This window comes from Pezoporus occidentalis, unplaced genomic scaffold (genome assembly GCF_034315485.1).
Source record: "Pezoporus occidentalis ecotype Australia unplaced genomic scaffold, CSIRO_AGI_Poc_V1 ctg81, whole genome shotgun sequence".
Classification (NCBI taxonomy): domain Eukaryota; kingdom Metazoa; phylum Chordata; class Aves; order Psittaciformes; family Psittacidae; genus Pezoporus; species Pezoporus occidentalis.
Genome location: NW_026916170.1, coordinates 8,330,654 through 8,344,019, shown reverse-complemented (window position 1 = coordinate 8,344,019; position 13,366 = coordinate 8,330,654). Strand labels below are relative to the sequence as shown.

The 13,366-nt window shown below is 38.4% G+C and overlaps 1 protein-coding gene across 8 annotated transcripts in view; it reads left to right on the top strand.

The window, feature by feature from the left end:
- The window catches only part of MAP7D2 (MAP7 domain containing 2), a 77,549-nt gene that overhangs the window by 57,388 nt on the left and 6,795 nt on the right, over nucleotides 1–13,366 (top strand). For 5 of the 8 annotated variants that reach the window (XM_062603828.1, XM_062603822.1, XM_062603825.1 and 2 more), the window contains 5 exons: nucleotides 2,399–2,547; nucleotides 3,611–3,738; nucleotides 11,237–11,469; nucleotides 11,848–11,974; nucleotides 13,129–13,333. In XM_062603828.1, coding sequence (XP_062459812.1) covers nucleotides 2,399–2,547; nucleotides 3,611–3,738; nucleotides 11,237–11,469; nucleotides 11,848–11,974; nucleotides 13,129–13,333 — 842 coding nt within the window. The remainder of the gene's footprint in view (nucleotides 1–2,398; nucleotides 2,548–3,610; nucleotides 3,739–11,236; nucleotides 11,470–11,847; nucleotides 11,975–13,128; nucleotides 13,334–13,366) is intronic. The other 3 variants (XM_062603821.1, XM_062603826.1, XM_062603824.1) reach the window with 1 other exon arrangement.

Below are 13,366 nucleotides of genomic sequence, written 5' to 3'. Positions count from 1 at the left end.
AGAGGAAAAAACAGACACTGATAGGAAGGTGTCAGTTCCAGAAATTATTGTTCTTTTTAAGGGGTTATAGTTAGTGTTCCAATCTTTAAATGGAAGTCTTAAACCCCTTATTTTGCAAACATCTACAAAACTAGTGTTTCTAGTCGAGCTAATACTTACTTAGGTAAGTGCCTGACTTCCAGGGTATGACCAGGTATATCTTTATGGGTAGACAGTAATGCTTGTGGAAACAAGGATGAAAGTTTAACAGCTGTTTTTACTTCTATTAAGAAAAAAACCAAAAAGGCCCCACAAAATAAATACCCCAGAACCCACACCCACATGCCTGTCTGTAAAAGGAAACACTTTTTCAGGATAAGACTAGTTAGACAGTGAAAGAGTGGTCATCTTTATGATAAGTATTTTCATACACCATGACTGAAATAGGCTCAGGTTGTACCTCTGTGCTTTTAATACGAAGTTATTTGAAGACTAATTGCAAAGGAGGCCTACTTCCCTTTAAGCATTACTTCTTTGTTGTAGTGCAAAGGGATGTTGATATTGAATGGCTCTAAAATTCTTTCTTTCTTCTACATTATAAGCAGCATCTGTTGGAAGCAGAAATACTGTCATGTAGTCTTGGCCCATGAGAAAATTCCTAGTTTACTGACTGCTCAGGGATCAGCTGCTGCTAAGACTGAACAAAAGCCAGGTGTTTGTTTTCATGTTGTATTTGATAATGAAGAAATCAATAAGGACTCCTTTTGTCCTTCCCTACTCGTTCTGTTTGTAAACTCCCATCTTTATCTCTCTTTCCAGTGGAGGATCTTTAAGTAGCACACTGGCTTGTCTGACAAGAATACAATTTGGCCTGCAAACTGCTTTTTACCTGAGCTGAAAACAGAAGCACTGATTCTGGGAACAGCTCTCTGAACCAGCATCCTCTTGTCATTTCCTCCCAAGGCAATCAGGCTGTAGCACAGGTAGCAAACAGCATCAGTACTCAGAGTGTCAATGGACAGTTTTGTCAGTAGTTGCCAGCCACAGGGTTGAGGGAGGGATTTCCTATTTGTTGTGTATGTCTGTCTGTTAAAGTAGCTTCCTGAAGAAGAAAGGCTCTTCTTTTTCAAGAGTTTATACTCTTCATGTGCCTCATCACATTGTTTGTGTCAAAATTGTTTTGCTCCTGCATTTTCTGTAAGATTAGATATAAGGACGCTTAATTTAAGACTCTCTCGGGCAATGCATTATTGTCACTTTCTGTTGAGATACTTGGGCAAACAGTTGTTATTGGACCCATAGAATTGATTAATTGATTATTGTTTATTTTTTTTACGCTTGAAGTAAAAATACTTAGCATAAAAAAGCCAAGGAAAAATGCTTAGCAGCATTCAAGTTTTAGACCAATTTTCTTAGTAGTCAGTGAACCTTTTCCAACTGGCTGGGAAGTCAATCAAAGAGTATATGGGTCCGGTTAAAATCTCTTATGAAAAAAAGCTTTGTAAGAGATTTTTAGGACTGCCCCCATTTAAAAAAAAAAAACAAAACAAATACTGTAAATATTAATTCCTTTACATTTTAGCATAATTACTGCTTTTCCAATGTCAGTATCCTTCTTGACCTGAGTTGAATAAGATTGGAAACGCACTGTCACGTGGTTACAACTAGTGTCTGTCTTATTAATAAAGCATAAGCTCTGTTGATTGTTTTATATGTATGTGAAAGTTTCATCTTAAAAGGCAGTATGAACAAAACCAGAGGTAAAATATCTGAGTTTTTAAAGATCCTGTTCATATTGCAAAAAGAGAAAATACCCAGGAAGAGTTGCCCTGCAAGCTGTAATGCATGTGTCACACTCAAACTGAGGTCTACCATAAAAAACAATAACTGAAATACCTACAGCAGCATTTAGTTTAGGTTTGGGGTTGGTTATTTTTGTAGGGTTTGTTTATTTTAAGTATATTTTGACAAGAAATTAAGGTATTTGCTATGTTTAGGCTTTTAAAAAAATAAATTCCCTGCGCTTCTGTCACCTTTACTGTTTTGCAGTATTTGTTCAAAAGTCACCCAGCTAGAATTGTTTTATTCCTTTTTCTCATATGCAGAGGAAGCTGAACTTTTTAGAAGAAAAAGGAATCACAGTCCTAGTCAGGTTGTTCAAAATTTGTAGAAGTAAGAGAATGATACTTTAGAGATACTCTAAAAACATATAAAAATCCTATACAATGTTACTCTAAGTCAAGGTATTTTTAGTAAATGTGGGACCATGTTGAATAATGCAGTCTTTTGACACACTTTTTAAAAAACTTTGAAAACTGCCTTTGACCATTATAACATAACAGTATACTGTTTTCTCGTCTCCTTTACTTCCTCTGCCTGTGCTCCCTTTTGCTCTTGCTATTGTACTATAACTCTTTAGTATTCCATATCTGTCCTCGTGTAGCACCAGCTAGTCCTCTTAAATCTCCCTACAAGAATTCCCCCACCCGAAGCACTGACAGAAAGAAGGCAACTTCACCCTCCACTTCCAATGCCATGAAAGGAGCAGCTGCAGCTGAAGTTACTCAGGTGGGTTTCCAGTAGCTTTGATTTCACTTCTGGGTATGCTGATGTGGTTTCTGGTCATCATGTTTCCTTTTATATTCATGAAAATAAAGTGCTAACCCTTTTGTAAGAAATAGCAGTAAGAAAGTAAGCCTTGTTTTTGTGCTCCTGTTTAGCAGCATTTTAATATCTTCCTCCTGGAAATCAGTGTTGAGTTCTGGTATTTGGAACAGCAACACCTTTATTTTCAGCGAACTGAGATTTCTGGCACTGAGCTGCATTTCTAGACTTGCGTGTAACTTCTGGGAACAGGGATGACAAATAGGATCTCTACTGAGTATGACCAGTCTTACTGGTTAATTAGCAAGCTTCACATAATTCAGAAACTTGCCAAGTGGTAATGCCTCTGTTTTATACCAATTGCTTAACTCTTTCTGTGGACATTTTTAATGCCATTTGCTTAAAAGATTCATTATTGATCCAATGCAGTTTCCAGAAAAGCAAAGGCATATCATTCACCTTCACTGACTCTATACAATGTAAGGCATGTTTTAAAAAACATATATGCTAGGGCTGTAAAATTCACATAAGGTTCTGTGTCTTGTGATAGGTAATAGTAGGGGGATTCATGCCATCTAAATCAGCTACAAGTGAGAGGGCCAAAGCTGGGAGCTAAAGATAATATGTACTGCCTCTGTTAGTTGTGATTCAGTGTCACATCTAGCAGCATTTCTACAGGATGCCTGGGTGCACAACTGATCATGTCCAAGATACGTTACAGGAGCATATAGATGATTTTAAAAACTCCACCGAGTGCTGTCACCCTTTCCAAGAGCTCTTGGAGAGGGTGTGATGCGATGTTACTTACCTGCAACTTGTATACGGTCTCCATGCAAAACACTGGGGGAGTCCATGTAAAATAAAAAATTATTGCACCTCAGCTGTGAGCTGATGTTTAAAAAACTTTACCTTAAATGTATGTCATGCAAATCTGTTCATAATGCCATCTTGTTAATAAAACCATCAAATAGATTTTTGTACGGTTTGGTCCAAGTCATGGAAACTATAAAATGAACTGTGCTTCTAGACTGAGAAGATAAAGAAAGAGAAGCGACCTGCAACACCTGGTTCATCATCTGGCATGGGATCTCCTCTAAGAAGGTCTGATTCTCCTGCTGCCATGTCCAGAAGATCTGCATCACCTGCAACACCGAAGTATGCCTTTCTTATTAGCAGTGTAATATGCTGTGAGCATTTTAGGAGCAGACCTAGATTCTTGAGGGACTTTGCTTGAAGTGTTGTACAATATCTAGTTAATTTTAGTTATACAGATGGAGAGAGAGGGAAAGAGATCTGTAGATGAACATATATATAAGATTATGTTAGTGCTCACTAGTGACACTTCCTTTTCTCAGTCTTCTGAAATTATTGTGGTGCATTTCATAATTCATGTGAAATTTTATTTAACATTTATTTTTAAACATGATTTTGTTTTATTTGGTTTTGAAGGAACTCTGCTTAATGTGCAGAAATGCACAGAACATGGATACTACCTAGATATTCCAGCATTTAATATATGCATTTCCTATTGCTAGCATGACCATCTGGTTCCATAAATGTACTTAACTATGCATCATCTAAACCATCGGTTTTAATCTTTGCTTATTTGCAGACCTCTCTGGGTTTGTTGCTTCTTGTGCTTCTTTTTGTGTGGTTTGTTTTTTTTCTGTGTGGGTTTTGCTGTTTGTTTTTTTTGTATTTTGGTTTCAGGTGGTTTTGTTTTAATGCCGAGTTTGTGGACCTATAGCATATATGGGCGTACTAGCAATTGAGTGGCTTTTTTTAGTTGGCTTTTGCAGACACCCAAAACTGTAGTCCGTGTACCACAGCTTTCACAAGTCACAAATGTGTTTTCAGCTTTCTTAGAAGAGGATATTAAGTCTTGCTCAAATGCGGAAGTGTGCTAAAGTAGTCATGGTGTACAGTAGTTGTCTGATTTTTTTTGTTTGTTTGGTTTTGTTTTTTCCACTCCCCAGAGCCCTGTCCGTGGGTCCCACTTCTGTCTTGGAATTTATCTCCTTTTGTCTCATTTTTATTTTTTTTAAGTCTGAACCTGGCCATGTTCTGAGCTAGTCTTTGAGCACCTTTCTGACACATTTTTTCTGCTTCAAAAACTAGCTGGTGTTTTCTGTTTCAGCTCTGAGTGCATAGTCTTTTAACAGAGGATGATATTGTTTGTGAATCTGGTATCAGGCAAAATACAGGAAACCATCTGACTCTGGGCATTCTTTCTGGTTTAGACAACCCCTTGCATGCAACTGGGAAATTGCAGTTCTCGGTTCATAATATAAGCCTAAGAATTCTCAAATATATTTATATATAAATAATGTCATCAGGTTCTGAATTATGTAAATTCAGTAAAAAATAGAATAATATGGTATGTTAATGGCAGTCAGCTTCTTTTCCATTACAGTTTTGACCAGGGCTTTCCAAAATGTATAGAGAAAAGTTTGAGCTATAAAAGTGTCTTATTCTGTAAGTACTGATATTCCCTGTTCGGCACACATCTTTTGGTTCACTCAGCCAGTATAAAAGACATACCAAGAGAGATTCAGTTAAACAAAATGATTGGTGGAAAATGGATAACTGAGAGTGAATCAGTTTGTGATAGGCATACACTGAAAAAAGTTGTTGTAGCTCATCATAGAGATATCTGGGGGAGAATAGGAAAAGCTTTTGTGAAACAAATAGAAGTTTAGTGCTTCATGAAAGAAGCATGCCCAGTCTGAATTTGTAGCACTAATTTGCATAGAAGGTTAGGCAAAGGTGAAGACTCGTTTCCCAGAGGTACAAATTATGAGAACCTTTTTATGGTAGAATGTTTTCGTGCCTATAAGGAATATAAATTACTGTTTTTAGAGGAAGAAGCAGATGCTGCATGGAGGAATTAAGAAGCCTACTTGTGGGTTTCACTGTGATTGTGAGCCACGTTAGTTATCTTTGTTTCCTTCCTCCCTACCTCTCTTTCTCAAGAGAATCTGATTCTGACCACTGCTAGAAATGTATTACTGAGTATTTAATCTTAACATGGCCCAATTAGAACACCCTCCTTGACCTTAACAGAGATACAGTGGATAGAGTTTAAATCCATGTTTATTACTGATTGCAGAAAGACTGTTCTGCTTGAGCACTCTCGAAACTTCTCCTCAGAAATTGAAAATAAAATTTAAAAAGGCATTCTGACGACCATATTATATTACTGACATATTTCTTCATACAACTTGAATGCCAGCTGATGATCTGACTGGTCAATGGATTTAAATATAGTCAGTGAGGCTTTTGGAACCTTCCTTTAGATTGTTATAATCTTACTTCTTAATTTAAAATTAACTGTGGAACTTGCAGTTTTTAATGTGAGCGAATATGTAGACAAATGCTCGTTCTCCTTGCAAACCTGACAGTCTTTTACAAGTTTAATCTTTCTCCTTCCAGCACACCATATGGCCAGAAAAATACCCTGGAAGAAATAAGAACACATATTGTGTGGCATTAGTAGTTAGTGATCCTGTATAGCACCTTAACTTAAAAGCTGTTGAGGAAAGAATCAAGTACAGCCAGTGCTCAAAAGCTGTTGAGGAAAGAATCAAGTACAGCCAGTGCTTTAAATTATAATTGGCTGTATGACTTTTTCTTAAAAATACATGGCTTGATATTTCTTGGCATTGTTCTAGGCACTAGCTCTTCACAGTCGTCATATTTTGTGTTTTAGTTGCTTATCTTCTTTATATATTATTTCATTAATTATTAATTTGAAAACACTTTTTATCATGGTAAAGTAACTGAAACAGGATCAAACAAGGTAATAAAACTTCAACTAAAGAGAGACAGTGATTGATGTCAGGATAGATTTGCAGTAATACATCAATAAAATATAAGTGTTTGAAGGTACAAATTTTACTGAGAAATAAAAACAGATCAGCCCAAAAATACAATATCCAGAAAAAATGAGTGAACAAATATGAACCTAAAAAGGAGAAAAGAGTGGAAAAGTAGAAATATGATGAGCTATACTTAGAAGCAAGGAAGGAATTAAAAGCTTGATGATATTTGAAAAAGTGAATATATCAAGAAGTGTCACACAAGAAAGAAACCAAAAAATTCTTGCTTTGAATCCAGTGTTGATCAGCTGACAAAGATGAAAGTTAATGGATTAGAGAGCTGGGATAATTAAGAAATTATCTTTTATTTTTACAATTGCTATTGGATACTGATTGTATAAAGTGCTCCTGTTCTTCAGATCTTTCACAAGATCAATAATACCATATTTTGGTAATTTTTTTTCTGATGCTTCATCTTCAAATATCTATATATTAATCAGATTATTCTTGCAGTATCCCTCAGAGAATAGGTAAGTGTCCTGTCTTATAGATCAGCAAAGCAATAAAGCCTGTGTCCTTCACAGGTCTTTGGGTGATTTCCCTTTGAAATCAATGGGACATGACTGAATCAAGGAAGTAGGATTTAGTCTTAAGTGTCTTCAGATAAGCTATAGTATAAGCCAGTGAATAAAAATAGAATATTCAGTGTTACGCTTTTTTGCCAAAGCATTACCTCACATGAGAAGGAGAAAGGGGCAAAAAATTACTTATTAGAAAGGTGTCTACATGTGGTGAATTCCTCACAGAAGTAGCTGCTATGTTCTGCAGTGACCTAGTTTTAGATTTTTATTTAGATTATTATTTGATACGTGCTGCATTTACTACTCTTGATCTTTGTTTTGCCCTGGAGAGGTAAAAACAATGGGGAGAATATTGGATCAAGACTGTCTTGATTTTTTTTTCAGCAGTTAGCCAGAGAATGGGACAATTGAAGATTTTGAAAACATCCCTAATAATGCAGCTATCAAAATAACTAACCTATAGACCTATGCTGAGTTTGTGCTGTTAGGAAGTGTAAGAGGAAAATTAGTCTATTCCTGGCTAGAAAGGATCAAAACTAAAAGTAAAAGAAAACTGCTTTTGAGAAAATACTACAGATAGCAGAGCAGGAGACCCAGTACCAGTACCCAATGCCCAGTACCCCAGTAGAGAACCCAGGAACAGCTTTTGACCAGAGGAGTCTCAGAAGGCAGCATTGAGAACATACTAGTGCTTGGTGTGGTTTTAGCAGAGCTTTTCTTGAATTAAGAGGGAGGGAAAAAATATGCAGCTCTGGCATTGCTGCAGATTTCTGATTTACAGTCAGCCTTCTGAACTGCTGTAACCAGTGGCCTGTCACGTACCTGGCTTTTCAAGACAGCATGCTGTTCTCTCCCTTGCTGTTTGTGGACAAAATAGGATGTGACCTCTGACTCATATACTACATGTACTTTATTTTCTCTGCTTAGCAAAAGTAAGTTCAGACCCCTTCTTGTGCTCTTCCCGAGATGTTCTTTTGCATCTTTCTTTTAGTTAAGTAAGAACCCTTGTGATTTAAGGACCAGTTGGTCCTCAGACCCGATAGAGGTTCTTTGAAATGCATATAGAGTTCATGATGAGAATGGCTTCTTATAAGCTGCTGCCCCCCTGTCAACTTAGGGCACTTAGGTGAGAAAACTAAGACCTCCTGGAGGGAGGAAGATGTTTCCTGTGTTTGTGTTCTCCTGTAAAATCCAGCAACTGAGATAAGTGAACTTTCAGGCAACTAACATGCTGCCACTTCTTGGGCTTTGGCAATCTGTCATCTTAATTCTCTCTTTTCCTCATCAGCACACTTCTGTGTTCCCACATTCTTACAAGGGTTTCATAGCATCCCTTTCCTTTTCTCCCAAGGCAAAAATGAAACAATTTTTAAACCTAAGCAGACTATGCAAGTGTGTATTCATTTTCCCTTAATAATCCTGGTTTTCTGTCTTCACAATTAAGTTTTGCCCTTTCTGGTGAAAAGTTGCATCATTTAAATACTACCAGGAGGAGTGTTTTTTCTAGTAACAATTCCACCTGTGTTAAAGACGCTGTGTTGACAATATGTTTTAAATACAAAAGGGAAAACAGTGTTCATTTAATTTCTAGTCCAACAGGTAAGTTGTACAGCCAGTCTGCTCTAATTCCTATTCAGTGCAAGATGCGTAACTCTCATGACTAGACTTCTTCCTACCCACCTCTTTAATGTGATTGTCATGTCTTTATTAGAGAACAATTACTTCTGTGCTAATACTGAAAATGACTCAGCCTTAGTTATTAGCCTCTTTTGCTCCTCTTGTCACAACAAGTTAAATAAAAAGCGTTGCAAGGGATGTGTGGTAAAGTTGGAAATACAAACCAAAGACAGTAAGAAGGGACTATGTTTTGAAGAAGTGTCAGATTAGTAAGAAAAAAGTTGATTTTTATTTACACGTTATATTTTTATGAAATGCAGTTGGAAATTATTGTAATGGTGAAGCACAAACAAGACCTACGTATGCAGGTGGGGCCTTAAAATCTCTGCCTTTAGTTTTTGAAGGGCCTGGGAATCCAACTGTATTCTAAAGAGAAAACTAAAGACAGTGCTGAAACCACATTTGTTCAACACCAACCAATCTCACTGACTTCTCCCATTGCTGTTTTCTGCAGGACCTGGGGACAGACTTGCCTGTCCACATCTTCCAAGGCCTGTTTCTGTCAGGCTGCCCTGCAAGGCAGGGTGAGCCAGAAGCCAAGGGTGGCAGCAGGGCAGACAAGGACAGGAACCTCACCCAGAGGACCCTGTCCCACAGCAGAGAAAAGAAGTGACCAGGGCAGGTCTGCTGATGGTGACTAGGGTCAGACAAGAGTCCAGTGATAGTCAGCAAAGCCCTTACTGAGGCAGATCCAAGAGCAGGGCAGGATCAGCAGGTTAAGAGGCCAGGAACAGGCTTACCTACGGTTTAGCTCAGGCAAGGACCAAAGGCGAAGGCCTGAGCTGAAGGAGGCTCCTAGGCCTGTAGGCAGAGGATACCTGAGCTGAACTTCAAGTTTACTTGAGTGCTACTGTTCTACCAGCCCAAGGGCTTTTGGAGTCTGATGGCTCTTCAGTGGGAGTAAGAAAGTACCGGTGGTGCAATACTCTGCAGTCTTCCTGCCCACAAACCACCAGCTCTGAATGAGCTTCCGATATTCTGGTATTCTCAGCCTCTTTCAAATGGAGCATAATATGGTAGCAAATAACCCTTTCTTCTCCTGAATTCATGAATTTCTGTGGAGTTGAAAGGCATTTAAGTTTTATTGTCTACTCTGTGATGCAAATGTTGTTCAGGTTAGAATAGTCTCTGGCCGTACAATGCTATAATTAGAGCTGTACAAAACTTGCCACTCCAGTCCATTAATTTTTAGCCATTGTCCATGTTTTTCATGCCTGTGGTCTGCCAGAATGAGTTATAGTATATGAAACTCCATATTGTGTAGATGAAACAAGAAACAGCCTCAAGCTGCACCAGGGGAGGTACAGATTGGATATTAGGAAATATTTATTTAACAGAAGGGTGCTCAGGCATTGGAACAGGCTGCCCAGGGAAGTGGTGGAATCACCATCCCTGAAAAGCGTTCAGAAACTATAGATGAGGCCCTCAGTGATATGGTTTAGTGGTGGCCTTTGGCAGTCCTGGGCTAACGGCTGGACTTGATGGATTGTAAAGATCTTTTCCAACCTAGTTGATTATGTGATTCTATGCAAAAAGTGATAAGGGGTAATACATTCATATCATAATTGCATATCCATAAGGAAACTTAAAGCTGCATGTGTAACGTTCACTTTAATGTGGGATTATTTATTCTAATGTGACTCACATAAATCATTCTTTTAAGATTGTAATCTCTTTCATTCCATACTACTTATTGCACAGGCTGGCCTTTCTTAATGTTACAAGTATTTAGTGCTCGTTACTGGTGTTACATAAATAATAAATGGTGTTTGGGTGTAGTTTTATGTTTCCTGGTAATCTGTTCTCTTTAATGTATGTCTGTTTTCAGTGAATATCAAATATCTTTGCCCTTCTGCTTTCCCAGGCCTGTCTTCAGGGTTGTTATTTCACCTGTGGTGTGCACCAGCCAAATGAGCAATCAGCTGCATTGTTGCTGTGCATTGCTATCATTACAAGTGCAGCCCTGTAGAAGGTTGCAGGGGCTGATTTTTGAGCATTGAGCCTGTGGTGTTGGTGCTGATGAAAGCACTAACTGAAACAGTTCTGTCTCCTTTTGTGGTACCCAGCTTTACCTTTGTACACAGTAGTATTTGGTGCTGTTTTGGAAAACCAGATACTATTAGGAAAAGACTGTGCTTGACAAAATTGTAGTCAGATGAAAGCAGTACGTTGCAACTCATCATAATTTCTGCATACAGAAAGCAGCCATAACTTTGCTTTAAATGTTGAGAAGGGCTGTTGAATACAATAATATTGACAAAATTGTTATGAAATGGCTGTTGCTAAAATAACTGGTTTAAGTAGTTTATGATTTCATATCTCTTGCCTACAACTTGGACAGCAGCATTAGACTTTTAAAATGAGAATTCTCTGTAATCATTTGCACTTGCATGCCAGTTCCCTCCATTTCAGGTTTCAATTGCTTGCGTCCAGATAATTTCTATGCAGTGTTGTGCAAAACAACTGATACTTCTATGTAGCCAAAGACAAGAGAGAGGAAAGGTACATGTAATGATGGAGTTTGATTCCTAGCTGTGTAAAATATGGCCTCCTTTGATTTTTGTTTTCCCTCATCAGGACAGTTGCAAAGACTTATCCTCAGTCTCCTAAAAACACTAAACAATATCCAGCTTCTCCTGTGAAGCATCGTGCAACTTCTAATCTCAACCAGGAAACTCCTAAAAAGAAAGTAGACAAGGAGAAAGAAAATGTCAGTCATCCAAAATCCCCAGGAGCACATACTGATGAGGCAGGCCAGATGGCTTCTGAGAAACATGTCCCTTCTGCAGGAAAGACTGAAAATGTTGAAGGTGAGTCCTACCGCTAGAATATATTGCAAGGTATCATGGGTCTGTGAGGCTCTTAAACAGTGATGACATGTTCCTTTCATGAAGCTGCTCAGTCATAGGGTCATGAGAGTGTGTAAAAGTAGATACTGTAACCAGTAAATGGATAGTTTTCACCAGGGTTACCCATGCATGAAAAACTTGTTGTTAATGAGGATGTGAAAATGCTGAAATCCAGGGATGCCCTTACCTATCCCATGGTTGCTGAGGTGTGTGCTTTGGAATGCTAGGGTGTCATACTAGCGTGAACCAGGCCCATTTCAGCATCTGTGTGAATGTGGAAGTTCTGGGCACTCTCTTTGTTCCCTGCCTAACTTCCCACCCTTGGTTGTCATCTCTTAGGGAAGATCACGGTAGGAACAACTGATGCAGAAGAAGCAGCAAAAATTCTAGCTGAAAAAAGACGACAGGCCCGCCTGCAAAAAGAGCGAGAAGAAAGAGAGAGACAGGAGAGAGAAGAACGGGAGAGGTATCTCTATTGATTTGTGAAAATTATTATCTAATAATTTAACCTGTATCACTGAAGATGCTTGAAACTGTGGTGGTTTTAGAATCAATGTGGGAGTTCGCATGCAAGTGTTCATGTCTTTCAACTCAGACTTGTAATTCATTAGCGTCTTTTGCAGTCTTTATGACTAGTGAAGTTAGAAAATAATTTGGCCTCTTTAAGAAGCCTGAATAAACTATTACTCATCCAAATACTTCACCAATGTCTACGCTGCAGTGTGGACATTGTATCATTCAACAAATCAACCTGCTCAACTCTGATGTAGGCAGTGTTGAAGGCTTTTAGCATGGGCATAATGAAGATTGCTGTGTCTAAGTAGTGAAATCCTGTCTCTGTTCTGGGAGCAAGCTTTTAGGTTGCTTTCCACATGGGATACTGGTTGCAAGTGTCAGCAGATCATGCCCTTCCTTCAAGTCCCTAATGTAAATCACTAACTGCATGTCTAAATTCAACTTTGTCTGTCCCTATTGAAAACATGGGGGCAGGGGATCACCAGTGCCTGCAGGTTTGGCACTGAATCCCTGATATGCAAGGATAAGAATGATCACTTGTCAAAACAGCTCTGGCATGTGGTGACAAAGGAGCATGATGTCCCCCCGTGGGACAGGGAACAATATAGGTAGAATTTAGACCCACTCTTCCTAATGTACCACTTTGTTTTGTGGACTTGGTTTTCTGCTACTCATCCAGTCTGTTAATCTTCAACTGAAACAAAGGAAAAAAGTACATGCTTATCTTACAGATACCTGCATTCTGGGTGTGAAGCACAGGGAAAGAGGGATGGTTTCATTATTGAAACTTGCTTTTATTCTTTAAGATCTAATTCAAACTAGAATGGAAATGTTTTCTTTTTCTTTGGTCACACCTGTTTTTTTCAGGGAAATTATAATTTTTATGAAATATTTTAGGCAGTGAAAATAAGATTGGAATAGAAGCTTGATAGCAACCTGAATTCTGAGTATGTGTTCAACCTCCTTGCTGTATCTTGACGTTTTTCATGAAAATGTGTGCTGATGCATATACTGTCAGTTCCTGCTGATTGTGTGCCATACATGCAATAGAATTCGTGCTAAACAAGATTTTGCCTTTTAAACATGCTGTTACATTTTTTGCAGGCTTGAAAGAGAAGAACAGAAAAGAAAGGCAGAAGAAGAAAGACTTCGTCTAGAGGAAGAAGCTCGTAAGAAGGAAGAGGAAAGAAAATGTGAGGAAGAAGCAGCTAGGAAAAAGGCAGAAGAGGAAGCCAGAAAAAGAGCTGAGGAAGAACAAATGCTAAAGGAAAGGCAAGAAAAAGAGCTCCAGGCCAAACTTGAGAAACAGGTACCATCTCAAACACAAACATGAAACTTTATA